This window comes from Callithrix jacchus, chromosome 1 (assembly GCF_049354715.1).
Source record: "Callithrix jacchus isolate 240 chromosome 1, calJac240_pri, whole genome shotgun sequence".
In the NCBI taxonomy this organism is placed as follows: Eukaryota; Metazoa; Chordata; class Mammalia; order Primates; family Cebidae; genus Callithrix; species Callithrix jacchus.
The window spans coordinates 126180016-126204726 of NC_133502.1; the positions used below are offsets into that span (position 1 = coordinate 126180016).

The 24711-nt window shown below is 42.2% G+C and overlaps 1 protein-coding gene and 1 pseudogene across 19 annotated transcripts in view; both read left to right on the forward strand.

Moving 5' to 3' along the window:
• Positions 1–1040: 1040 nt before the first annotated feature.
• The window catches only part of LOC100415051 (HAUS augmin-like complex subunit 6), a 51734-nt gene continuing 28063 nt past the window's right edge, over positions 1041–24711 (forward strand). For 3 of the 19 annotated variants that reach the window (XR_013534540.1, XM_078370069.1, XM_078370052.1), the window contains exons 1-9: positions 1041–1464; positions 3696–3833; positions 7884–7979; positions 11887–11965; positions 13264–13396; positions 16998–17145; positions 19664–19729; positions 20034–20082; positions 22203–22373. Coding sequence is in view for 17 of the 19 variants with exons in the window: in XM_078370069.1 (XP_078226195.1) it covers positions 7888–7979; positions 11887–11965; positions 13264–13396; positions 16998–17145; positions 19664–19729; positions 20034–20082; positions 22203–22373 (738 nt within the window). In the remaining 2 variants the exon portion in view is untranslated. Of the gene's footprint in view, positions 1860–3695; positions 3834–7883; positions 7980–11886; positions 11966–13263; positions 13397–16997; positions 17146–19663; positions 19730–20033; positions 20083–22202; positions 22374–24711 lie in introns of all 19 variants that reach the window. The other 16 variants (XR_013534535.1, XM_078370063.1, XM_078370034.1 and 13 more) reach the window with 10 other exon arrangements.
• LOC144579381 (macrophage-capping protein pseudogene) lies at positions 8028–11880 on the forward strand (annotated as a pseudogene).

Consider the following 24711-nt stretch of genomic DNA (forward strand, 5'->3'; position numbering starts at 1 on the left):
ACAGATGACCTCCACAATGAAGAGCTAGGGGTGATAGCATAAACTTCAAAAGGTGGTTTTAGGCTCCACACGGTGGCTCATGCCCTGGGTGGCCAAGGTGGGTAGATCGCTTGAGCCCAGGAGCTCAAGCCCAGCCTAGGCGACATGGTGGGTCAGTCTCTCTCCCCCCACCCAGCCCCCCTCCTCTATTTCTCTCTTTTTTTAAAGGTGGTTATTATACTGAGGCAGGAAGCAATAATTGCCAGAGGTAGCAGGTTGCCCAGTCCATCTCCAGGCCCTATTGTCTGTGGGGTTTGTGGTAGGCAACAGCTGTCAATTAAGAGGACTGCAGGTTGCTGAAGGCCTTGACTCACGCCTGTAATCCCAGCACTCTGGGATGCCGAAGCGGGTGGATCACCTGGGGTCAGGAGTTTGAGACCAGCCCAGCCAACATGGTGAAACCCCGTTTCTATTAGAAATACAAAAAATTAGCCAGGCGTGGTGGCAGGCGCCTGTAATTCCAGCTACTAGGGAGGCTGAGGCATAAGAATCGCTTGAATCAGGGAAGCAGAGGTTGTAGTGAGCCCAGATCGCACCACTGCACTCCAACCTGGACAACAGAGCAAAACTCCGTCTAAAAAAAAAAAAAAAAAAAAAAGACTGCAGGGGGAGTAGAGAGCCAGATCTCATTTAGAGCAGGAAAAGGAACATCCAGCATTTGAGGGCACAGATTTTGCTAATGACAGAAATGAGGCTCAGAGATTACGTGACTTGATCAGAGTCACAGAGACCATAGTTGAGGATGAAACCAGTGCTTTTTCTCTACACCGAGGCTCAGTGCTCCATTTATGGTTTTTATGTGACGTAACAACTAGGATGATCCCCACACACCAAGAATCAAAACCCCGAAGGCCCGAGGGTCTGGACACTACAGCGGTTACGCAAGCGCAGAACAATTCGCTGGCCGCGCAATCCCCTGTGGGTCGTGTAGTTTCTCGGCTGGGCATGACCGGAAAAGAGGAGAGAAGAGCGCATTGCATGGCGGGAGATATAGTCCTCCCGGGAAGTCCCTCCTTCCTCGGAAGCCTGGCGGCGCCGGCGCACACTGCTCTTCCATAAGGGCGGGAGTCTCGGTTTGTGGCGGTTTCGATGAGGCGGTTGTGGCCGCAATACCGTTAGCAGCTCAATTTCCCCGAGGCTCTAAGGCCCTTTGAGGCGAAATGGCTCCGGGCGAGGAAGGAGCAGGCGGTGGCAATGGAAGGGCCGCCGCGGCCACAGGCTGACCGTAGGGAGGGATCCTGAGGGCCCTCCAGGAATCCCGCTTTCTTTCTTTGCCGCCACCGAGCCTACCGCGATAATGAGCTCGGCCTCGGTCACCGCTTTCGAGAAGGAGCATCTCTGGATGTATCTGCAGGCGCTCGGCTTCGAACCAGGCCCGGCGACCATTGCTTGCGGAAAGATCGTGTCGCACACGCACCTCGGAGTGTAAGGAGACCGAGGCCGGCGGGGCGAGGGAGGCTGAGCCGGAGGACGCCGGGGGACTCGCCCTTTTGTAGACCCCGGAGGTTGATTAATCACAGTTGGTTGAGTGGTTGCTTTGTGCCAGGAACTGGCTGCAAAGTTCCTACTCCCAGTTGCCGCCAGCCTTGGGGCAGAGACAGACAGTAAATAATGGAAGAGTGCCGGAAGCGCTCTGCTGGGGAGTGCGAAAGTCAGCAGATGGGCTGAGTGCAAAACTGGAGGGGCAGCTGAACTCGGCCTCGGTGGTGGAGGGACGGTCTGTGGAGTAGTCGGAGGGATGGCGCGTGGTAGTGGAAGAACATGGAAACCATAGTACAAACACGTCTAACTTTATAGTTTTTACTTTTTGAATTAGGAAAGTAAGGCGTGCTAGACTTAGCATAAAACAATAGAGAAGGGTATTAAAAACTAATACCCTTTTAATGAAAAGTATGGAAAGTAAAAGTCCCTTTACTGCTTTTTCCACTTCTGTTAAGGTTATGGATTTCTCCCAATAACCCCCTGAAAAGGACTCTGTTTATATTTCTGTGTTTTATGACCTTTAGCCAGTATCTCTATTTAGTCATTCTTACTGTAGGCCAGGAGGAATTTGGGATATATACATTGGCTATCTTCTGTTCTCCTCAATCTGTTTAACTTTTGTAAATGATAAAATTTCAGTTCTTCTAGTAGCTGTTTGTTTGTTTTTGTTTTTGGATACGGAATCTGACTCTGTTGCCCAGGCTGGAGGGCAGTGGCCTGATCTCAGCTCACTGCAACCTCCACCTCCTGAGTTTAAGCAATTCTCCTGCCTCAGCCTCCCGAGTAGCTGGGATTACAGGCCCCCACACTGCGCCCAGCTACCCCTGTGTCTTTAGAGTCCTTTTCAGTGTGTTACTGGAAGGGATGCACCATCAATTTGTTTTTTCTTTCTTTTTTCCTTAAAAAATATGTTATCATTTTAGAGATAATAGCTAACCATGCTGCCCAGACTGGTCTCAAAATTCCTGGGCTCAGGCAGTCCTTCTGCTTCGGTCTTCTAAAGTGCTGGGATGACAGATGTGAGGCACTGTACCCGGCATTTTTTTTTTTTTTTTAAGAGAGGTTTTCTCTCGGTCACCCAGGCTGGAGTACAGTTGTGTGATCACAGCTCACTGCATCCTCCACCTCCTGGGCTCAGGTGGTTCTCCCACTTCAGCCTACTGAGTAGCTGGGACTGCAGGCCATGGCACCATGCCTAGGGTCGGTGTGTTGTCCAGGCTGGTCTTGAGCTCCTGGCCTCAAGTGATCCCCCTGCCTTGGCCACTCCCAAGTGCTGGAATTACTGATGCGAGCCACTGAGCCTGGCCTGTTTTCTTTTATTGATGTATCGTAGCTGTACCTATTTTTGGGATATAAAATTTTTGATATTTTGATACACTTAAACAATGTGTAAGAATCAGAGGCTGGGCATGGTGGCTCATATCTATAATCCCAGCACTTTGGGAGGCCAGGGTGGGCAGATAACCGAAGGTCTGGAGTTTGAGACCAGCCTGACCAACATGAGGAAACCGCATCTTTATTAAAAATACAAAATTAGCCCAGTGTGGTGATGCATGCTTATAATCCCAGCTGCTTGGGAGGCTGAGGCAGGAGAATCCTTGAACCTGGGAGGCGGCAGTTGGGGTGAGCTGGTATGGTGCCATTGCACTCTAGCTTGGGCAACAAGAGCGAAACTCTCTCAAAAAAAAAAAAAGAATAAGATCAGGGTAACTGGGATAGCCATTCCCTCAGACATTTATCTTTCCTTTGTGTTGGAAACATTACAGTTCTCTTCTAGCTATTTTAAAATATACAATAAATTATTGTTAACTATTACTTCATTTCAGCACTACTGAACACTAGAAGTAATTCCTTCTCACTGTATTTTTGTACCTATTAATCAACTTCTGTTCATCCCTCCCCCTCTCTCTTTCTTTCCTAAACTGTGTTAACCACCATTCTACTCTCTACCTCCATGAGGTCCACTTTTTTTGCTTTCACGTGTAAGAATACGTAATATTTGTCTCTCCATGCCTGACTTATTTCACTTAAGATAATGACCTCCAGTTCCATCCATGTTGATGCAGATGACAGGATTTTCTTCTTTTTGTGTGGCTGAATAATGTTCCATTGTGTATATATACTACAGTTTCTTTATCCATTCATCTGTTTTATTTTTCCTTTTTTTTTTTGAGACGGAGTCTTGCTGTGTCGCCTAGGCTGGAGTGAAGTGTCGCGATTTCAGCTCCCTACAACCTCCGCCTCCTGGGTTCAAGCAGTTCTCCTGAGTAGCTGGAATTACAGGTGCCCGCCACCACGGCTGGCTAATTTTTGTATGTATTATTATTTTTTTTTTTTAGAGACAGGGGTCTTGCTATGTTGCCCAGGCTGGAGTGCAGTGGCTATTCACAGGTGCGATCCCAGTACTGATCAGCATGGGAGTTTTGACTTGCTGTTTCCGACCTGGGCTGGTTCACCGCTCCTTAGGTAACCTGGTGATCCCCCTCTCCGGGAGGTAACCATATTAACGCTGAACTTAATGCGGACACCAGTCAGCATAGTGCACTACCGCCTAGAACTCCTAGGCTCAAGCAATCCTCCTACCTCAGCCTCCTGAGCAGCTGGGACTACAGGCATACACCACCACACCAGGCTACGTTTTGTATTTTTAGTAGAGATGGGTTTTCACCATGTTGGTCAGGCTGGTCTTGAACTCTTGAGCTCGTGCTCTTCCTACCTCAGCCTCCCAAAGTGCTGGGATTACAGGCATGAGCCACTGTACCCTGCCTAAGGTACTTTTAAAATTGCTCAATGCACCTGTAAATCCAGCTACTCAGAAAGCTGAGGTGGGAAATTGCTGTTGGCCAGAAGTTTGAGACCAGCTTGGGCAACTTAGTGAGACTCTGTCTCTTAAAAAAATAATTAGGCTGGGCATGGTGGTTCACACCTGTTATCCCAGTGCTTTGGGAGGACAAGGTGGGAGGATTGCTTGAGCCCAGGAGTTTGAGGCTACAGTGAGCTATGATTGTACCACTGCATTCCACCTTGGATAACAGGGCGAGATCCTGTCTCTTAAAAATAAAAAAAAAAAACTTGGGAAGCAGCCTAACCCTGTATATGGGTGCCCTGAGTCCCAGTGGCCATGAGGGAGTGAGAAAAGAAATAGGACAAAGACAAGAGTAGAATTTGACAGCATGGGTCCAGGGGGCCAACACATTCTCTTGTAGGGTGAATGGTGAGGGCACTGAGCTTTGGGCTCCACATGTGGCAGGAGAATTGCTTGAACCTAGGAGGCGGAGGTTGTGGTGAGCCGAGATGGAGCCATTACACACCAGCCTGGGAAAAAACAGCAAAACTTCGTCTCAAAAAAAAAAAAAAAGAAAGAAAGAAAGGGTCTTGGGTTTACAGTTTTAGAAATCACATATGAAAGGGTCCTGGGTGGGCGCAGTGGCTCACGCCTATAATCCCAGCACTTTGGGAGGCCGAGGCGGGTGGATCACGAGGTTAAGAGATCAAGACCAAAATGAAACACCACATATTCTCACTCATAGGTGGGTGATGAAAAATGAGAACACATGGACACAGAAAGGGGAGTACTAAACACTGGGGTCTATTGGGGGGAAAAGGGGAGGGCCAGTGGGAGGGGGAGGTGGGGAGGGATAGCCTGGGGAGAAATGCCAAATGTGGGTGAAGGGGAGAAGAAAAGCAAAGCACACTGCCATGTGTGTACCTACGCAACTGTCTCGCATGCTCTGCTCATGTACCCCAAAACCTATAATCAAATAAAAAATTAAAAAAAAAAAAAAAAAAAAAAAAGAGATCAAGACCATCCTAGGCAGCAAGGTGAAACCCCGTCTCTACTAAAAATACAAAAATTAGCTGGGCGTGATGGTGCACGCCTGTAGTCCCAGCTACTCGGGAGGCTGAGGCAGGAGAGTTGCTGGAACCTAGGAGGTGGAGGTTGCGGTGAGCCGAGATCTTGGCATTGCACTCCACTCTGCAGTCTGGGAAACAACAGCAAAACTCTTGTCTCAAAAAAAAAAAAAAAGGGGGGGTCCTGGGTTTAAATTACATGTGAAAGGGTTGTGGTCTCCAGATGGAAGAGTGGGCTAGGGGTTTGATCTTGTTCAAGTAAAAACAGTGTCTTCTGGAGCGATTTCCCCATACCACGCCTGCTATATTACAGGAAGGTGAGTCAAGAGGCACCGACAGTTGGCCAGCCTTTTCTTTTATTGAAGTGCAGTGTGGAGGTCAAGGGAGAGGTGATCCCAGATGCCTGGGTCTCCTTCCTCAAACTCAGGTGGCAGTAGGAATAAAAAGAGGTGATTCATTTATTTGTTCATTCAACAAATATTTATTGAACACAGTATTGGACCTGGGTATAGAATGGTGAACAGAATAGATACAAATTTTTCCTTATAGAATTTAAGTCTAGTGAAGGAAGAAATCTTCAACGAAGATCTTATTACAGATTACAATAAGTGTCAAAGAGAAGATAAAGTACTTTGAAAAAACAACAGGTTTGAGAGATGGTAAGGAAGTGGGTTAGATGGAACTTCATTTGTGTTACTTGGGGAATAGAGACATTCTAAGGACAAAAGAATTGACAAATGGATAGGCATAGGAACTTATGCAAGAGAATAGTAATCACTCCTGAGTCAGAAATTCACTTGATTTGATTTTTTGAAGTAAATTTGATGCTTTGCCGTTTAAGTTAACTCTTGATTCCTTAAAGTTGTGTGACATTTCTTTTTTATTTTTTTTCTTTGAGATGGAGTTTTGCTGTTGTTACCCAGACTGGAGTACAATGGCACGATCTCGGCTCGCCGCAGCCTTCACCTTCTGAGTTCAAGCAATTCTCCTGCCTCAGCCTCCCAAGTAGCTGGGACTACAGGCGTGCACTACCATGCCCAGCTGATTTTTGTATTTTTAGTAGAGACGGTGTTTCACCTTGTTGCCTAGGATGGTCTCGATCTCTTAACCTCGTGATCCACCTGCCTCGGCCTCCCAAAGTGCTGGGATTATAGGCGTGAGCCACCACGCCTGGCAGTGGTGTGACATTTCTTAAAGGCTTTAGTGTTACTCTGTTTCTGTTTTCACATTTTATTCCTTTTAGGCTTTGTTTTGATTAATTAGGGTAATTGGAATAATGAAAACTAATGCCAGCATTGTATTATAAAGATGGTTCTGGGAGTAAAAATCTAGTAGTGAAGACCCTGAGCTCTAGGGTGAGGGGACGTATTTCAAATTAGTACTTTTCTACTTTCTAGTTAAGCGATTTTGGGCAAATTTCTAACCTCTAAATTTAGGGTTCCTCATCTGTATTATGAAGATAATCAAACCACTATCTATCTAGTGTCATTAGGATTAAGTAAAATAATTTGTGTTAAGGTAGGTGGTATGTGATAGAAGTGAAGGTTGGCTAAGTTACTGCCTATAGAAGGCTTAAAGAATGCTTGGCAAATAGGAAACTTTTTCTTTTTTTTTTGAGACAGAGTTTCGCTGTTGTTACCCAGACTGGAGTGCAGTGGCACGGTCTCGGCTCACCGCAACCTCCACCTTCCGGGTTCAAGCAGTTCTCCTGCCTCAGCCTCCTAAGTAGCTGGGATTACAGGTGCACACCACCATGCCCAGCTACTTTTTGTATTTTGAGTAGAGATGGGGTTTCACCTTGTTGACCAGGATGGTCTCAATCTCTTGACCTCGTGATCCACCTGCCTCGGCCTACCAAAGTGCTGGGATTATAGGCGTTAGCCACCACTCTCGGCCTAGGAAACTCTTTTTTTTTTTTTTTTGAGATGGAGTTTCGCGGTTACTCAGACTGGAGTACAATGGTACAATCTCGGCTCGCTGCAACCTCCACCTTCCCAGTTCAAGCAATTCTCCTGCCTCAGCCTCCCAAGTAGCTGGGACTACAGGCGTGCACCACCATGCCCAGCTAATTTTTGTATTGTTAATAGAGACGGGGTTTCACCTTGTTGACCAGGATGGTCTTGATCTCTTGCCCTCATGATCCACCCACCTCTGCCTCCCAAAGTGCTGGGATTATAGGCGTGAGCCACCGCACCCGGCTGGAAACTCTTAATAAATATTAATTATTTACTGCTATTCTATCTCGAATTAGATTTTCCTTCCTTTTCTGTAGAGTGTTTTTATTAAAGCAAGTTCTGCCGGTCTTCTATTGAATTTTTATTTTCGGAATTAGGAAACAAAAGCTTGTATGTTTTTAATTGGTTATAACATCTACATGAATATGAAAAATTAATTTGCCTTGTCTTCCTGGAATTAAGACATTAATTTGTGTCAAACTCCTTTTGATGATGTTTAGTTTATTAACTATTTTCTTTTTCATTTTCTACTTCTATTTCATTTTTAACCCCTAGGAACATGTTTGACAAGCTGAACCGTGATGCCTTTCATATAGTTTCTTATTTTTTGTTTGAAATACTGGACCAGTCTCTCACCAAAGAAGTTTTCAAGTAAGGAAAAATAATTTTATTTTCTTAAGTTTCTTTCCAAATTTGAAAATGGACTGTGTTTTAATATAAGGCAGAATTTCAGCTTGGCCTTTGCCCATTGTTTTGAATGAATAGTACAAAATTCAGATTTGAGTCTTAACACATTTAATACTTAATCTTTATAGATCCGAGTGATTTTTTTTCTTTGGTACCTATTTTAAAATCATTGTTTATTTTATAAGTAACATAGTTTTAATTTTATATAGTTCTTAACATTCTTCATGGTCTTAATAATTAAGCAAATTATTCTTGCAAAACAATTAACTGTTATCAATCTGTATGAACTTGATTTTGCCTTTTTTTTTGTTCAGTACTCTACACCTTATTACTTTGCCTATAGGCAGTGCTGTTTTGTCTATACGGGTCTCTGTAAATCCTTATTCTTTTTTCAGTGACGTATATATTAAATCATCAATTGCTGTAGGCAAAAATCATTCTCGTTACATTTACCCTATTGTTATATGCTGTTGAATGTTGAATATTAAATAGTTCAAGAAGGAGATAAACATGTAAAAACCCACTAGTCTCAGTTCTCAGTTATTTTGCATGCATGTGATTTGTGTTTCTTCTATCTAAAAAAGTGTTCAAATTTATTTTGATATTTATATTGTGCCATCAAGCTTTTATATTGAGAGTCAACAAGTAGATCTATTACTTAGGGCATTATTTTTTTTTTTTGATAATCTGTTTTGAATATTTTGCTTTTATTTGAAGTTCTGAGTATGCAGGAGAATAGGTGGATCCTTTTTTGGAATTACCTATTATTAAGGTACAGAACTTCTTCTGTCCAAATAAAAATAGATTTTTAGTTTCTTTCCTGATTATCAACATTATGGCTCATTTTAAGTAATTCAGAAAGTATAGAAAAATGTAAAAATTGGCCAGGCGCGGTGGCTCACACCTGTAATCCTAGCACTTTGGGAGGCCGAGGCAGGTGGAACACTTGAGGTTAGGAGTTCAACACAAGCCTGGCCAACATGGTGAAACCCTGTCTTTAAAAAAAAAAAAAGAAAAATATGAAAGTTGTTTTTTTTGAGATGGAGTTTCGCTCTTGTTACCCAGGCTGGAGTGCAATGGCGCGATCTTGGCTCACCGCAACCTCCGCCTCCTGAGTTCAAGCAATTCTCCTGCCTCAGCCTCCCGAGTAGCTGGGACTACAGGCGTGCGCCACCATGCCCAGCTAATTTTTCTATTTTTAGTAGAGACGGGGTTTCACCATGTTGACCAGGATGGTCTATATCTTGACCTCATGATCTACCCGCCTTGGCCTCCCAAAGTGCTGGGATTATAGGTGTGAGCCACCGCGCCCGGCCAAAAGTTCTTTCTAAACCCATCAACCAGAGTGTATCACTATTGACATTCTAGCTTTTTAGTCTTTTTGTTCCCTATGTATGCTCAATTTTTTTCTGGGAATACTGAATATAATTATAGAAAAAGTATGAGGCCTTCAATAATTATTTTTCAGAATAAAAATTTTGAAAAAACTGTGAAAGAAAAGCAAAAGGTAAATTTTAAACCCTAATATTTTTGAACCAAAATTGAAGCAAAACTTCTCATTTTCGTGTTTTTCTGTCTTGTTGTTTAGCTACAAAAAAGTAGCACCCACAGTATGATGATAAAGATTATCTCTAGGAGTCGTAATCTTTCATGCCAATTCTTTTCTTCTCTTCAAATGTATCTGTTTATGTTTCTCTCTGGCAAATTACTGTTTCTTTCCAGGCTTAATTTACTAATTTTTTAATATTATCTTTATGCACTAGTCCAGGGGATCCATTGAGATTGTTGTGTTTAGCTAATTTTCAGCAATTTTAATAGCTGTTCATTCTTTCATTTAATCCATTTTAGTTATTTGTATGAAACCCAACTCAGTCCTATAGATATTTATAAATAGAAAAAGTTCAGCCAGGTGTGGTGGCTCACGTCTGTAATCCCAGCACTTTGGGAGGCTGTGGTAGCTAGAATACTTGAGGTCAGGAGTTTGAGATCCAGCAGGCCAACAGGGTGAAACCCCATCTCCACTAAAAATACAAAAAATTAGTTAGGCCTGGTGGTGGGCACCTGTAATCCCAGCTACTCGGGAGGCTGAGGCAGGATAATCACTTGAACCTGAGAGGCAGAAGTTTCAGTGAGCAGATGCACTCCAGCCTGGGAGACAGTGGGAGACTCCATCTCAAAAAAAAAATAATAGTTTCTTACAGGTTGGTGTCTCTCTATCTGTTATCTAAGAATGTTAGCTTTAATTCGTTTCGCTTTAATTTTTTTTCTTTTAAGACAAGGTCTCAGTCTGTTAACAGGGCTAGAGTGCAGTGGTGCCATCTTGGCTCACTGCAGCCTCCACCTGCTGGGTTCAGGCAATACTCATGCCTTAGCCTCCCAAGTAGCTGAGGCTAGAGGTGCATACCACTATGCCTAGCTAATTTTTGTATTTTTAGTAGAGATGGGATTTTTCCGTGTTGGCCAGACTGGTCTCAAGTGATCTCAGGTCAGCCACTGTGCCTGGCCACATGTTAATATTTCTGGTATGGGAAATAAGTTTGAGTTTTAAAAAATTTGCTGTGGGATCAAGGCCTTGGCAGATCTGAAAACAGCACGTACGCAGCCATTCCCCAGAGTGGCTCTCCATTTTCAGCCTCAGTGTGGGATCCAGGCCTGCATATGTGGAGGGTGGAGAAGCTGAAGCCAGTGCCTGTGGCGTGAGAGAACCAGGGCGTCTCCTCGGGGACTTCTACCTACTGCTGTACAATGGCCCAGAAGAGGTTTCCCATCTGCACCTGTGGATAGGCCAGCAGTCATCCTGGCATGAGCGGGGGTCCTGTGCTGTGCTGGCTGTGCACCTCAACACACTGCTGGGAGAGCGGCCTGTGCAGCACCGTGAGGTGCAGGGCAGTGAGTCCAATCTCTTCATGAGCTACTTCCCACAGGGCCTCAAGTACCAGGAAGGTGGTGTGGAGTCAGCATTTCACAAGACCTCCTCAGGAGGCCCAGCTGCCGTCAAGAAACTCTACCAGGTGAAGGGGAGAAGAACATCCATGCCACTGAGTGGGCAGTGAGCTGGGACAGCTTCAACATGGGGGACTGCTTCATCCTGGACCTGGGCCAGAACATCTTTGCCTGATGTGGTGGAAAGTCCAACATCCTGGAACGCAGCAAGGCGAGAGACCTGGCCCTGGCCATCCGGGACAGTGAGCGACAGGGCAAGGCCCAGGTGGAGATTGTCACTGATGGGGAGGAGCCTTATGAGATGATCCAGGTTCTGGGCCCCAAGCCTTCTCTCAAGGAGGGCAACCCCGAGGAAGACCTCACAGCTGACCAGACAAATGCCCAGGCCATGGCTCTGTATAAGGTCTCTGATGTCACTGGACAGATGAACCTGACCAAGGTGGCTGACTCCAGTCCCTTTTTCCCCGAACTGCTGATGTCTGATGACTGCTCTGTGCTGGACAATGGGCTCTGTGGCAAGATCTATATCTGGAAGGGACGAAAAGCGAATGAGAAGGAGCGGCAGGCAAACCTGCAAGTGGCTGAGGGCTTCATCTTGCACATGTGGTATGCCCTCAACACTCAGGTGGAGATATTGCCCCAGGGCGGTGAGTGAGACTCCCATCTTCAAGCAATTTTTCAAGGACTGGAAATGAGGGTGGGCATCTCCTGCTTCATGCTCCCCTACCTCCCATGGCCTGCCTGCTTTCTTCTCTGCTGCCTGGTCAGTGCAGCGGTGCCTCCTGCAGATATTCAATAAAGGAGACAAGTGCTTTCCCAGCTCTTCTACAAAAAACAAAAACAAAAACAAAAAACAAACTTTGCTGAGATTGCCTTTTTTTTTGCTATTGTTGTGCATAATCCTAATGCTTTTATTTTTGTTTTCCAGATTTTGTTGGCCCCCATTTGACCAAAAAAGTGATACTGAATTCCGAAAACATTGCTATGAATGGATAAAAAGGATTTCTGTAAGTATTCTTTTTGTTAGAAGATACAGACTTTAAGAAGTTAAAAATGACTTTAACTCCTAACTTTTTAGAAATCTTTTTAATGCTTTAATGCTAACAGTATAAGCAAGAAAATATTAGTTAGAATAGTCTACTTTGATGGGTTTTGGTTGGGATTCTATGTATTTCGAAGAAACCAGCTTTGCTGGCCAGGTGCACTGAAAGTAGGTTTTAGAGTTCTTGAGCGTTTCGAGCACAGTTTCTGTTTAAAGCAAACTTTTTCAACCAACCATGTATTATTATAGTTTGTTTCCCCAGATAGTATCAATGATTGTGTCTGTATTATAGTTGTTTTTTCTGACCAGGTCCACTTAGAGTTTAGAAAAGGTAAAACATTTAACTTGTGGTTTAAATAGAATAATCCTGATCAAATTCATTATTATTATTATTATTATTTCTGAGATGCAGTCTCGTTCATTTGCCCAGGCTAGAGTGCAGTGGTGCAATCTCGGCTCACTGTAGCCTCCGTCTCCCAGGTTTGAGGGATTCTCCCACCTCAGACTCCCGAGTAGCTTGGATTACAGCCACATAACACCCAGATAATTTCTGTGTATTTAGTAGAGATGGGGTTTCACCATGTTGGCCAGGCTGGTCTTGAACTCCTGACCTCTAGTGATCCAACCGCTTCGGCCTCCCAAAATGCTGGGATTATAGGCATGAGCCACACCCAGCCCTGATCAAATTCTTTGATGCTTCAAAAATAGTATGATGACTGGCCGGGCGTGGTGGCTCACACCTATAATCCCAGCACTTTGGAAAGCCAAGGCGGGCAGATCACTTGAGGTCAGGAGTTTGAGATCAGCCTTACTAACATGGTGAAACCCTGTCTCTACTAAAAATACAACTTTAGCCAGGCATGGTGGTACACGCCTGTATTCCCAGCTACTGGGGAGGAAGGCAGGAGAATCATTGAACCTGGGAGGCAGAGGTTTTGGTGAGCCAAGATTGAACCATTGCACTCCAACCTTGGCAGTGAGCAAAACTGCAGCTCAAAAAAAAAAAATTATGATGAGAAGACCGTGGGCTGAGGGCGATGAGGGCCTTATCCCCTTGGATTGCTTTACATTCTGCTACAAAGTTGGATATGTCCAAAGCACTGCTATGAAGAGGCACTGGGGAGCCCCATGGCAACCTTCAGCGTAGTGCTCATGAAAATGTCGGGCTTCTACTGCAAGATTGTCACACCCTTCAAAAAAAATAGTGTGATGTAAATGTAAGAGCTACTGTTAATATCTTCAAATCGTCTTATTTCTTCATAGGGTGAATGTGGAAGTAGCTTTCCTCAAGTTGTTGGTTCACTATTTCTTTCTCCTGGTGGTCCTAAGTTTATTCATCTGATGTATCATTTTGCAAGATTTGTTGCGATGAAATATATTAAATCCAGTTCTAAAAGTAAGTTCAATTTATAAAAGTTTCTTATGTTTTGATTCTTAAATTTTTATTCTTTCGAATTTTTAAATCATGAAAACATTTTAGTAAAAGCAAAGTAAGTTACAACATTAATGTACCCCAAGAAGGAAATTGTTAATATTCCACTGGAACTGGACTTTGCAGTCTTCTCATAATGAACATAGTTACTATTCATATTATTTTATTATTATTTTTTGAGATGAGTCTCTCTCTCTCTTGCCCAGGCTGGAGTGGCACCATCTTGGCTCACTGCAACCTCTGCCTCCCAGGTTCAAGTGATTCTCCTGCCTCAGCCTCCTGAGTAGCTGCGAGTATAGGCACCTGCCACCATGCTCAGCTAATTTTTTTGTATTTTTAGTAGACACAGGGTTTCACTGTGTTAGCCAGGATGATTTCGGATCTCCTGACCTTGTGATCTGCCCACTTTGGCCTCCCAAAGTTTTGGGATTACAGACGTGAGCCACTGCACCTGGCCATTTTATCAGGTTCTAATACAAGGGTTGGGAAACATTTTCTTTAAAATTTTTTTTTTTTTTTTTTTAAATACAGAGGTCACCCATATTTCCCAGGCTGGTCTTGAACTCCTGTGATCAGGCAGTCTTCCTGCCTCGCCCTCCTAAAGTGCTGCGATTATAGGTGTCAGCCACTGTGCCCAGCAACAATTGATACTTTTATTACTAGTGTATGGATAATATCTGTTTTCCGAAAGGCTCATTAATAGTATATAATCAGACATTTTTATTTATTTAATTTTTTTCTTTAACCCATAATTCCTGAGAATGTACCAAGTAAATGATCAGACATTTTTATCTCTTCAGTTTGATAGGTTACAGTGGAATCTCAGTATAGTTTTAATTTATATTTCTCTTATTAGTGAGGTTGAAAATTGTTTCATGTTTAGGAGCAATTTGTAATTTAAAAAAAAATTTTTTTTTTTTTGACTGGATGTGGTGGCTCCATGACTGTAAGCCCAGCACTTTGTGAGGCCAGGGCAGACAGATCACTTGAGGTGAGGAGTTTGAGACCAGCCTGGCCAACATGATGAAATCCTGTTTCTAATAAAAAATACAAAAATTGCCTGGCGCAGTGGCTCACGCCTGTAATCCCAGCACTTTGGGAGGCTGTGGCAGGCGGATCACCTGACGTCAGGAGTTCGAGGCCATCCTGACCAATATGGTGAAACCCTGTCTTTAAACATTAAAAAAAAAAAAAATACAAAAATTACCTAGGTATGGTGGCGGGTGCCAGTAATCCCAGCTACTTGGGAGGCTGAGGCATGAGAATTGCTTGAACATGGGAGAGGGAGGTTGCAGTGAGCCAAAATTGTGCCCCTGCACTCCAGCCTGGGTGATAGAGCAGACTTAACTTCAAAAAAGAAAAAAGAAAAATTATTTATTTTTGTAGATGGGTGGATCTTTCTATTTTGCCCAGGCTGGTTTTGATTTGAACTCCTGGTCTCAAGTAATCCTTCTGTTTTGGCCTCCCAAAGTGCTGGTATTACAAATGTAATATAAGAATGTTTGCATTTTTTCTGCTAGTGGATGATCTGCCCAAATTACATGTAATGCAAACTATTTTATATAAAATATGTTCTAGATTTAAACTAATTCCAGTCAACATGTTCAGTCTCTAGATAACTTCTAAATTCAGTAAACTCATTTCCTGTTAAATATTTAGAAATTCTGGTGGTTTCTTTGAGGCAATACTATGACCTGGATAAGCAACGTTAAATACAGTGTGGAATTCCCTGATTTTCAGAATACTCGTATTTTAAAAATTTTTTATTTTTATTTTTTAAATAGAGATGGGGTTTCATCATGTTGGTCAGGCTGGTCTTGAACTCCTGACCTCAGCTGATCCACCCACCTTGGCCTCCCAAAGGGCTGGGATTATGGGCTTGAGCCACCATGCCTGGCCTCAGAATACTCAAATTTTTGTTGTATTGAGCCATGTTAAAGTAGGAGTTATTACATTTATTACAGGTAAAACCTAACTCTGAAATGTTTACGTGGGTTGTTCGTAGTTCTACTTTGGTTATTAGTAATACAGTGAAGAATTGCTTATGAAATGAACAAGGGTTTTATTTGGTTATGTTGTCCTTTCAGTCTCACTAGGAGGAAAAGTAAACTGATGGCAGCAAAGGAGATGATGTGATCTCCTCTTACTTTTTTATGTTGACTTTATTCCTTTGTTAAAAGATTGTTTGGACGCAAAGTAGCTCTTACTATAATTTGAGATATCTATAAATAAATGCAGTATTTATAGATACCTCAAATTACAGTAAGAATTTTTTTAGGTAGATGGACTCTGAAAATTTTTAAGTGTGTAAAATAACTCACCTTGGACTGGGCTTGGTGACTTACAGCTGTAATCCCAGCACTTTGGAAGGCCAAGGTGGGCAAATCATGAGGTCAAGAGATGGCTAAAATGGTGAAAACCCATCTCTACCAAAAATAGAAAAATTAGCTGGGTGTGGTGGCATGCGCCTGTAGTCCGAGCTACTCGGGAGGCTGAGGCAGGAGAATCGTTTGAACCTGGGAGGCAGAGTTTGCAGTGAGCTCAGATTGTACCACTGCACTCCAGCCTGGGCAACAGAATGAGATTCTGTTTCAAAAAAATAAATAAAATAAAATAACTCACCTTTAGAAATCTTTTATAGTTGCCTACTTTATAAAAAGGTCATTTTGGCTGGGAGTTTTGGCTCACACCTGTAATCCCAGCACTTTGAGAAGCTGAGGTGGGTGGATCACCTGAGGTCAGGAGTTCGAGACAGGTTGGCCAACATGGTGAAACGCCATCTTGACTGAAAATACACAAATTAGCTGGGCTTGGTGGCATGGCTGTAGTCCCAGCTACTCGAGAGGCTGAGGCAGGAGGATTGCTTGAATTCAGGAGGCAGAGGTTGCAGTGATGCACTGAGCCAAGATCGTGCCACTACACACTTCAGCCTGGCAACAGAGCAAGACTCCAGGCCAAAAAAGAAAAAGTCATCTTACTTTTCTTAACATTAGTTGTATCAGGCTGGGTGTGGCGACCTGTAATCCCATCACTTGGGAGGCTGAGACAGGAGGATCCCTTGAATTTAGGAGTTCAAGACTAGTTTGGGCAACACCTTGAGAATCAGTCTCTACAAAAGATAAAAAAGAACTAGATGGGCATGGTGGCATGTGCTTGTAGTCCCAGCCACTTGGGAGGCCGAGGTGAGAGGATTGCTTGAACTCAGGTTGAAGCTGCAGTGAGCTATGCTTGTGCCACTGCACTCCAGCCTGGGCAAGAGAGCAAGACCTTGTCTCAAGAAAACAACCCAGAAACCAAAACAAAACATTAGTTGTATTGTTATATGTTAGTAGTATACTGGCTTTTGGGGAGTTGTTAGTTACATGATGTTGGTTTCTTAATATTAAAGTTCAACATTTTTGGTATTTATTAGCTTGTAAGTCTGTTTTCCTTTTCTTTTTTAAAACAGTCAATCAAATTTAGTCGGAGATTGTATACCAACTTGATTGATACTAATGTTAAATTCTGATAACCTGCTACTATCAGACCAGCCTGTTTTCTATAATCTTATTTGTGTTCCATATAGATTCTTCTCATCGTTTTGCAGAGACATTTAACTTAAAACCACAGGACTTGCACAAATGCATTGCCAGATGCCATTTAGCACGTAGCAGATTTTTACAAATTTTACAAAGAGAAGATTGTGTTACCCAAAAATATCAGGAAAATGCACAGTAAGTAGTACCTTGATAGTTAGAAAATAATTTCTTTCGTTTGAACAGATGTCACCAATATAACCAGTAGAAATAATCTATGCCTATGTCAAAACCCTGGCAATCATGTTTGCATTTTAAAGTCAGATAACTTCTTTTTTTTGAGATGGACTTTTGCTTTTGCTGCGCAGGCTGGAATGCAATGTCATGATCTAGGCTCACCACTACTTCCACCTCCCAGGTTCAAGTGATTCTTTTGCCTCAACCTCCTGGGTAGCCAGGATTACAGGCGTGTGCCGCCATACTCCACTAATTTTGTATTTTTAGTAGAGATGGGGTTTCTCCACGTTGGTCAGGCTGATCTCGAACTCCTGACCTCAGGTGATCCACCCATCTTGGCCTCCCAAAGTGCTGGGATATTACAGGTGTGAGCCACGGTGTGTGGTCTCTCTCTCCTTCTTCTTCCTTTTTTTTTTTTTAAGTGAGTGAGCTTATTTGTTTTTCTGTCATTTTTTTTTTTTTTTTCTATCTGGGGTCTGGCTCTGTCCCCCAGGCTCCCAGGCTGGAATGCAGTGGCATGATGTTGGCTCACCGCAACCTCTGCTTCCTAGGCTTAAGTCATCCTCCCACCTCAGCCTTCAGAGTAGCTGAGATTACAGACACAGGCCACCATGCCCAGCCAATTCTGTATTTTTAATAGAGATGAGGTTTCACCATGTTGTCCAAGCTGACCTCAAACTTCTGAGCTCAAGCTGTCTACCTGTCTCAGCTTCCCAAAGTGCTGGGATCACAGCCATGGGCCACTGTGCCTGGACATAGTCAGATAACTTTGGCATAAAATATTTTAAAACTTGACGCATATTATAAATACAAGTTTAGAGAAAAGGAAAAGATCACTTTGGTTTATTTATTTGTTTTGAGAGAGTCTTGCTCTGTTGCAGTGGTGCGATCTTGGCTCACTGCAACCTCCACATTGTGGGTTCAAAGGATTCTCATGCCTCAGCCTCCCGAGTAGCTGGGTTTATAGGTACCTGCTACCATGCCCGGCTATGTTTTTTTCTCTTTATAGTAGCAGTAGGGTTTTGCCATGTTGGCCATGCTGGTCTCGAATGCCTGACCTCAAGCGATCCACCTGCCTTGGCTTCCCAAAGTGCTGGGATTACAGGCATGAACCATTTGTGCCCGCTCACTTTAGTTTAAAAGGTTAATTTTTCATATGTGCTTTGTAAAATAGGGAAATATATTTTAAAGTTGTAATTGTAGAGTTTATTTTATTTTGTATCCTTTTTATCTTGGTATTTTATTTTGTAAATTTTTCCATATTGCCATAGTGTATTATATATATATATATATTTTTTTTTTTTGAGACAGAGTCTCATTCTGTTGCCCAGGTTGGAGTGCAGTGACATGATCTCGGCTCACTGCAACCTCCACCTCCGGGGTTCAAGTGATTTTCCTGCTTCAGCCTTCTGAGTAGCTGGGATTACAGGCACCTGTCACCTTGCCTAGCTAATTTTTGTATTTTTAGTAGAGAAAGGATTTTGCCATGTTGGCCAGGCTGGTCTCAAACTCCTGACCTCAGGTGATCCGCTTGCGGCCTCCCATAGTGCTGGGATTATAGGGTTGAACCTGGCTAGTATATTACTTTTAATGTCTATTAGTCTGATCAGTGGATATTTCATGAAGTAGATATTGTTTCAGGTGGGTAGTCATAATTTTTTTTAAGCACTTAATCTATTTTATATTTAGGTTCATCTATTTAGCATATCTTTTTTTCTTAGAGTTTCATCTAAGTGTCATATTGTTTAAATATTGGTATTACAGAATTAAACAAGACTGACAAGGCTGTTACTCTCAAAGTATGAGTTGTATATAATTTTTTTTTATTATAAAATTTATTTTAGAGATGGGGTCTTGCTCTGTTTTAGCTACTAGAGTGCAGTGACACGATCTTGGCTTACTGCAGCCTTGATCTCCTGGGCCCAAGTTATCTTCTCACCTTAGCTTTTGAGTAGCTGGAAGTACAGACCTGTGCTACTACACCCAGCTAGTTTTTAAATTTTTTTGTAGAGACAGTGTCTTGCTTTATTGCCAGGCTGGTCTCAAACTCCTGGCCTGTAGCAATTTTCCTGCCCCAGCCTCCCAAAATACTGGGATAGGGTAATTTTGTAGAATGCTTTGTTGTCTATTACTAAAGCTATAGAATCCTTTGAAATTAACTGAAATGTTGTTGCCTGACTGTATTAGATATTATTTAAATTTATTCCCTGGGTATGTGAGATGAGGATAAGGGCAGAGTCCTTCTTACTAATCCCCATCATTCTAATTAGAGAAGATACACTAACCTAGGTGTATCTCAGTAGGAGCCTGTATGTTGGATCACTTGTATGATAGTTAAAGAGTGTTTAGAGTCCTTTAGCTTACTGGCGGCTGTACCCAGAGGCCCTGAGCAAGGATAAGCAAAGGGAAAATAGAGAAGTGGGCTATACTAATTAATTGTAATGATATTATAGTTGTCATTTTGTGTGTTTTCTTGCAGATTATTAGTTAAGCATGTACGAAACTTGAGATCTGAATGTGTAGGACTGGAAAACCAAATAAAGAAGTAAGTGACTTTTAGAGCTAGAAGTTGCCTTAGATACTAACTTAGCTCTTGCATTTTACAGGTGAGGAAACAGAGTCCCACAAACATTAATTAAAATAATGTATCAATAGTCAGATGATGATAGGATAGAACATAGTTATGACTTCTAGTCTAGTTCTTCTAATAAATTATTATTGGTTTCCGATTAAATTTTATTTTTTGTTGGAGTAGTTGTTGGTGGGTGGGTTGCAGACTAAGTAGCTCTTTGGATATTAAAATTACCATGTGATTTTTTTCATATGACTAATTATTTAATTTTTATTAGAATGGAACCCTATGATGACCACAGTAATATAGAAGAAAAAATTCAAAAGGTGAGACAACTTTTGAAAGGAGACATTTAATCTTTTTAAATTCTGTGATATGCAGTGTTTGCTGAGTCTGTCGGACTCTTATAGCCAGGTCTGGGGGCGCTTGCCTGTAGTCCCAGCTACTTGGGTGGCTGAGGCATGAGAGTCACTTGAACCTGGGAGGCAGAGGTTGCAGTGAGCTGAGACTGTGTTACTGCACTCCAGCCTAGGTGACAGAGCGAGACCCTGTTTCAAAAAAAATAGAAAAGAAAAAAAGTGAACTAATTAGAGATATTTAATATTGTATTTGTATTATGCAGGAAGAACATGTGTATAATTATGGTATTTCCCTACCTCCCTCCCTCTTTTGTAAATTCGATTAAAGCATAACATATATCCAAAAAATGTGTAAATCATTAGTGTATAGCTTGACAATTTTTTGTTTTGTTTTGTTTGAGACGGAGTTTTGCTCTTGTTACCCAGGCTGGAGTGCGATGGCGCGATCTCGGCTAACCGCAACCTCTGCCTCCTGGGTTCAGGCAGTTCTCCTGCCTCAGCCTCCTGAGTAGCCGGGATTACAGGCACTCACCACCATGCCTAGCTAATTTTTTGTATTTTTAGTAGAGACGGGTTTCACCATGTGGACCAGGATGGTCTCGATCTCTTGACCTCGTGATCCACCCGCCTCGGCCTCCCAAAGTGCTGGGATTACAGGTGTGAGCCACTGCACCTGGCGGCAGCTTGACAAATTTTTACAAAGTGAACACGCTCATGCAACCAATATTGTTTAAGGAATAGAATGTTACCAGCACCCTAGAATCCTTGAACTGTTTCCTCCCGTGGGGAAACACTGTTCACCTGTTACACTAAAGATTAGTTTTGCCTGTTTTTGAACTTTATATAAATGGGACTATATAGAATATATTTTTTTGTGTCTGACTTTGACTCAACATTGTTTATGAATTTATCCATGCTGTTCTGTTGTTTGTAATTGTAGTGTTTATTCTCATTGCTGTGTAGTGTTCTATTTTATGAATATAGCACCATTGTGCCCTTTTAATTCTAGATGAACCTTTGGGTTGTTTCTACTTTTTGATTATTACAAATAGATATTGTATGAACATATGTGTGTGTGTGTGTGTGTATTTTTTTTTTTTGTAAGGATCCTGGGCTTAAGGGATTCTAGTGCCTCAGTCTTTTGAGTAGCTGGGATTGTGGGTATGTGCCTCTGTGCCTGCCTAAATGTTCTAATGAATATAGGATTAGTGTATGCCTAAGATTTTTTGCTTTTAATGAGGTGTAATTTTTCACACTTTAACTTTCCTCAAACTGAGTTACTTAAAATTGAGATGTAGTAGTTTTTTCCTCTTGAAAATTTTTAAAAATTGTTTCTCCCTGAATGATTGTCATTAGATTGATTACATGTCATATATAGAAAATGCTAATTGTGGCTGGGTGTGGTGGTTCATGCCTGTAATCCCAGCACTTTGGGAGGCCGAGGCAGGCGGGTCACCTGTGGTGGGGAGTTTAAGACCAGCCTGACTAACAGTAGAAACCCCGTCTCTACTAAAAATACAAAATTAGCTGTGTGTGGTGGCGCATGCCTGTAATCCCAGCTACTTGGGAGGCTGAGGCCGGAGAATCGCTTGAACCTGGGAGGCGGGGGTTGTGGTGAGCTGAGATCACGCCATCACACTTCAGTCTGGGTAACAAGAGCGAAACTCCGTCTCAGAAAAGAAAATGTGAATTGTCTCTTGGTGGTATAAAGTTTCTTAGATTTGGAGCTGGGTGCAGTGGTGCGTGCCTGTAGTCCCAGCTACTTGGGAGACTGATGTGGGAAGGTTGCATGAGCTTAGGAGTTTGATTCCGGCCTGGGCAACATAGCAACACCCCATCTGTTAAAAAAAAAAAATGTCTTAGATTTGTTTGAAAATTATAGTGAGCTCGATTCTCCTGATACATTTTTTAAAAAGTCTCTTTGGAAGTAGTATCAGTTTTTAAAAACTATTAAAATATAATTATTTAATTTTCTTACTAGAAATCATCCTAGGAAATTTGTTAGTAAGAGTGAACATATATTTACAGTTTTAAAATATATGTATAGATTATGTGTGGACTTTAATATTTTCTTTCTGTTTTTAAAGGTTCGATCTTTGTGGTCTTCAGTGAATGAAACACTCGTGTTTTTGGAAAAAGAGAGAGAAATTGTTAGTTCGGTTCTTAGTCTTGTTAACCAATATGCTTTAGATGGAACTAATGTTGCTATTAATATTCCAAGGCTCTTACTTGACAAAATTGAGAAACAAATGTTTCAGGTAAGCATTTGAAAGTAAGGAAGCTTTTGAGAAAACTCCTGCCCTGTTATTATATATTTTCTTGCAATGTTCTGCTTTCAGAATTTATTTCTGTAAGCATATTTAGTAAAACTTTCATAAAGAGAGATACTGTTAAAGGTGTGTATATTTATATGTATTGACTTTTATTAATTGCCCCATACCTGTACAGCACTGCATCATACAGTGTAGAGAGTGTGAGGTTTCCTAGTAGGAAGATGATAATTGCCAAATGTCCTTTTCAAAAGTCTCCATCCCCTGGCTTCTGTTTTATCTTGATGCTGTTAAGTTGCTTGTAAAGTCTTCTTCCTTTAGCTTTGTGACCTCAGTGTCTCTGCTTTTCTGTAGTCTTTCAGACTGCTGCTGTTTTTTCCTCTAGTTTCTTTTTTTTTTTTCAGACAGAGTCACTCTGTTGCCCAGGCTGGAGTACGGTGGCATGATCTTGGCTGACTGTAACCTCTCCCTCGGTTCAAGTCATTCGCCTGCCTAAGCCTTCCAAGTAGCTGGGATTACAGGCGTGTGCCACCATGCCTGGCTAATTTTTGTATTTTAAGTACAGACGGGATTTCAGTGTGTTAGCCAGGCAAGTCTCAAACTCGTGACCTTGAGTGATCCACCTGCCTCGGCCTCCCAAAGTGCTGGGATAACAGGTGTGAATCACTGCACCCGGCTTGGTTTCTTTTTTTCTATATAACTTTTAAATAATGTTCTCCATGGGTTCTTTTAATGCTCTCTTATTCTTTCCCTCATTATAAATTTATTTGATTTTTCTTACCAATTTAATGACTTCAACAGTCTCTCCTCATGAACCCAAACTCTATCCAATTATTTCCACTTGCTTATGGAACATTATCTGGATATCTTACCTTTTTGTTTTCTTAGAAAACACAGTTCATCAAGCATCTACTATATGCTGGGGAGATGCAAAGATAAAATATTGTTGTGACTCTCTGAAGAGTAATAGTAATTATATGTTATGGTAGAGGGAAAGTAGGAAGTGATGAGGTCTTCAGAGAAAATTACTACCTAACACGGTGGTTTCCTAAGATGGACATTAAAAAATAAAATGAAAATTATGACCACAATTTTTTTTTGCGACAGAGTCTTGCTCTGTCACCTAGGCTGGAGTGCAGTGTGAGATCTCAGCTCACTGAAATCTCCACCTCCCAGGTTCAAGTGATTCTCCTGCCTCAGCCTTTCAAGTAGCTGGGATTATAGGCATGCAGTGCCATGCCCGCCTCATTTTTGTATTTTTAGTAGAGACAGGGTTTCACCATGTTGGCCAGGCTGGTTTCAAACTCCTGACCTCAAATGATCCTCCTGCCTCAGCCTCTTAAAGTGCTGGGATTACATGGACTACTGCTCCTGGCCCATAATTTTTGTGTGAAATCTATGACTTAAAAAATATTGGAAATTAGCTGGGCATGGTGGGCTCACGCCTGTAATCCCAACACTTAGGGAGGCTGAGGTGGTCAGATCACTTGAGGTCTGGAGTTTGAGACCAGCTTGGCCAACGTGGTGAAACCCCATCTCTACTCAAATACAAAAATTAGCCAAACATGGTGGTATATGTCTATAGTCGCAGCTCCTTGGGAGGCTGAGGTGGGAGGATCACTTGAATACTGGAGTTGGAGGTTGCAGTGAGCCAAGATCGAGCCACTACACCCAGCCTGAGTAACCGAATGGGACTCTGTCCCAAAAAGAAAAAAATTGGCAACTAATTTAAATAATTTTAAAATACAGAACTGTGCAAGCTGAAGAAACACATTTAAGTACAGACACAGCTTTTAGGGGTCGTCGAGTTGTAACTTCTGTTAAAATGGGAATTTATGAACTTTTCACCAAACCTGTTCTTTCTGCTCAATCTTTATTTTTCTTTCCATCTATTAACATTTCTTTCTTTTCTGGGTTTTTTTTTTTTTTTTTTTTGAGATGGAGTTTCACTCTTTGTTGCCCAGGCTGGAGTGCAATGGTGCCATCTCAGTTCACTGCAGCCTCCACCTCCCACGTTCAAGCAATTCTTCTGTCTCAGCCTCCCGAGTAGCTGGGATTACAGGCACCGGCCACCATACCCGGTTAATTTTTGTATTTTTAGTAGAGACCAAGTTTTACCACATTGTCCAGGCTGGTCTCGAACTCCTGACCTCAGGTGATTTACCCTGCTCGGCCTCTGAAAGTGCTGGGCTTACAGGCGTGAGCCACTGCACCCGGCCAACATTTCTTTTACTCTAGTTTTCAACCTTTTGCATAACATAAAAATGTAGCAAGGTCTGTTAGTTCTTTCACAGTAGTTTTCATTGGACCAAAATTATTTAAGTCA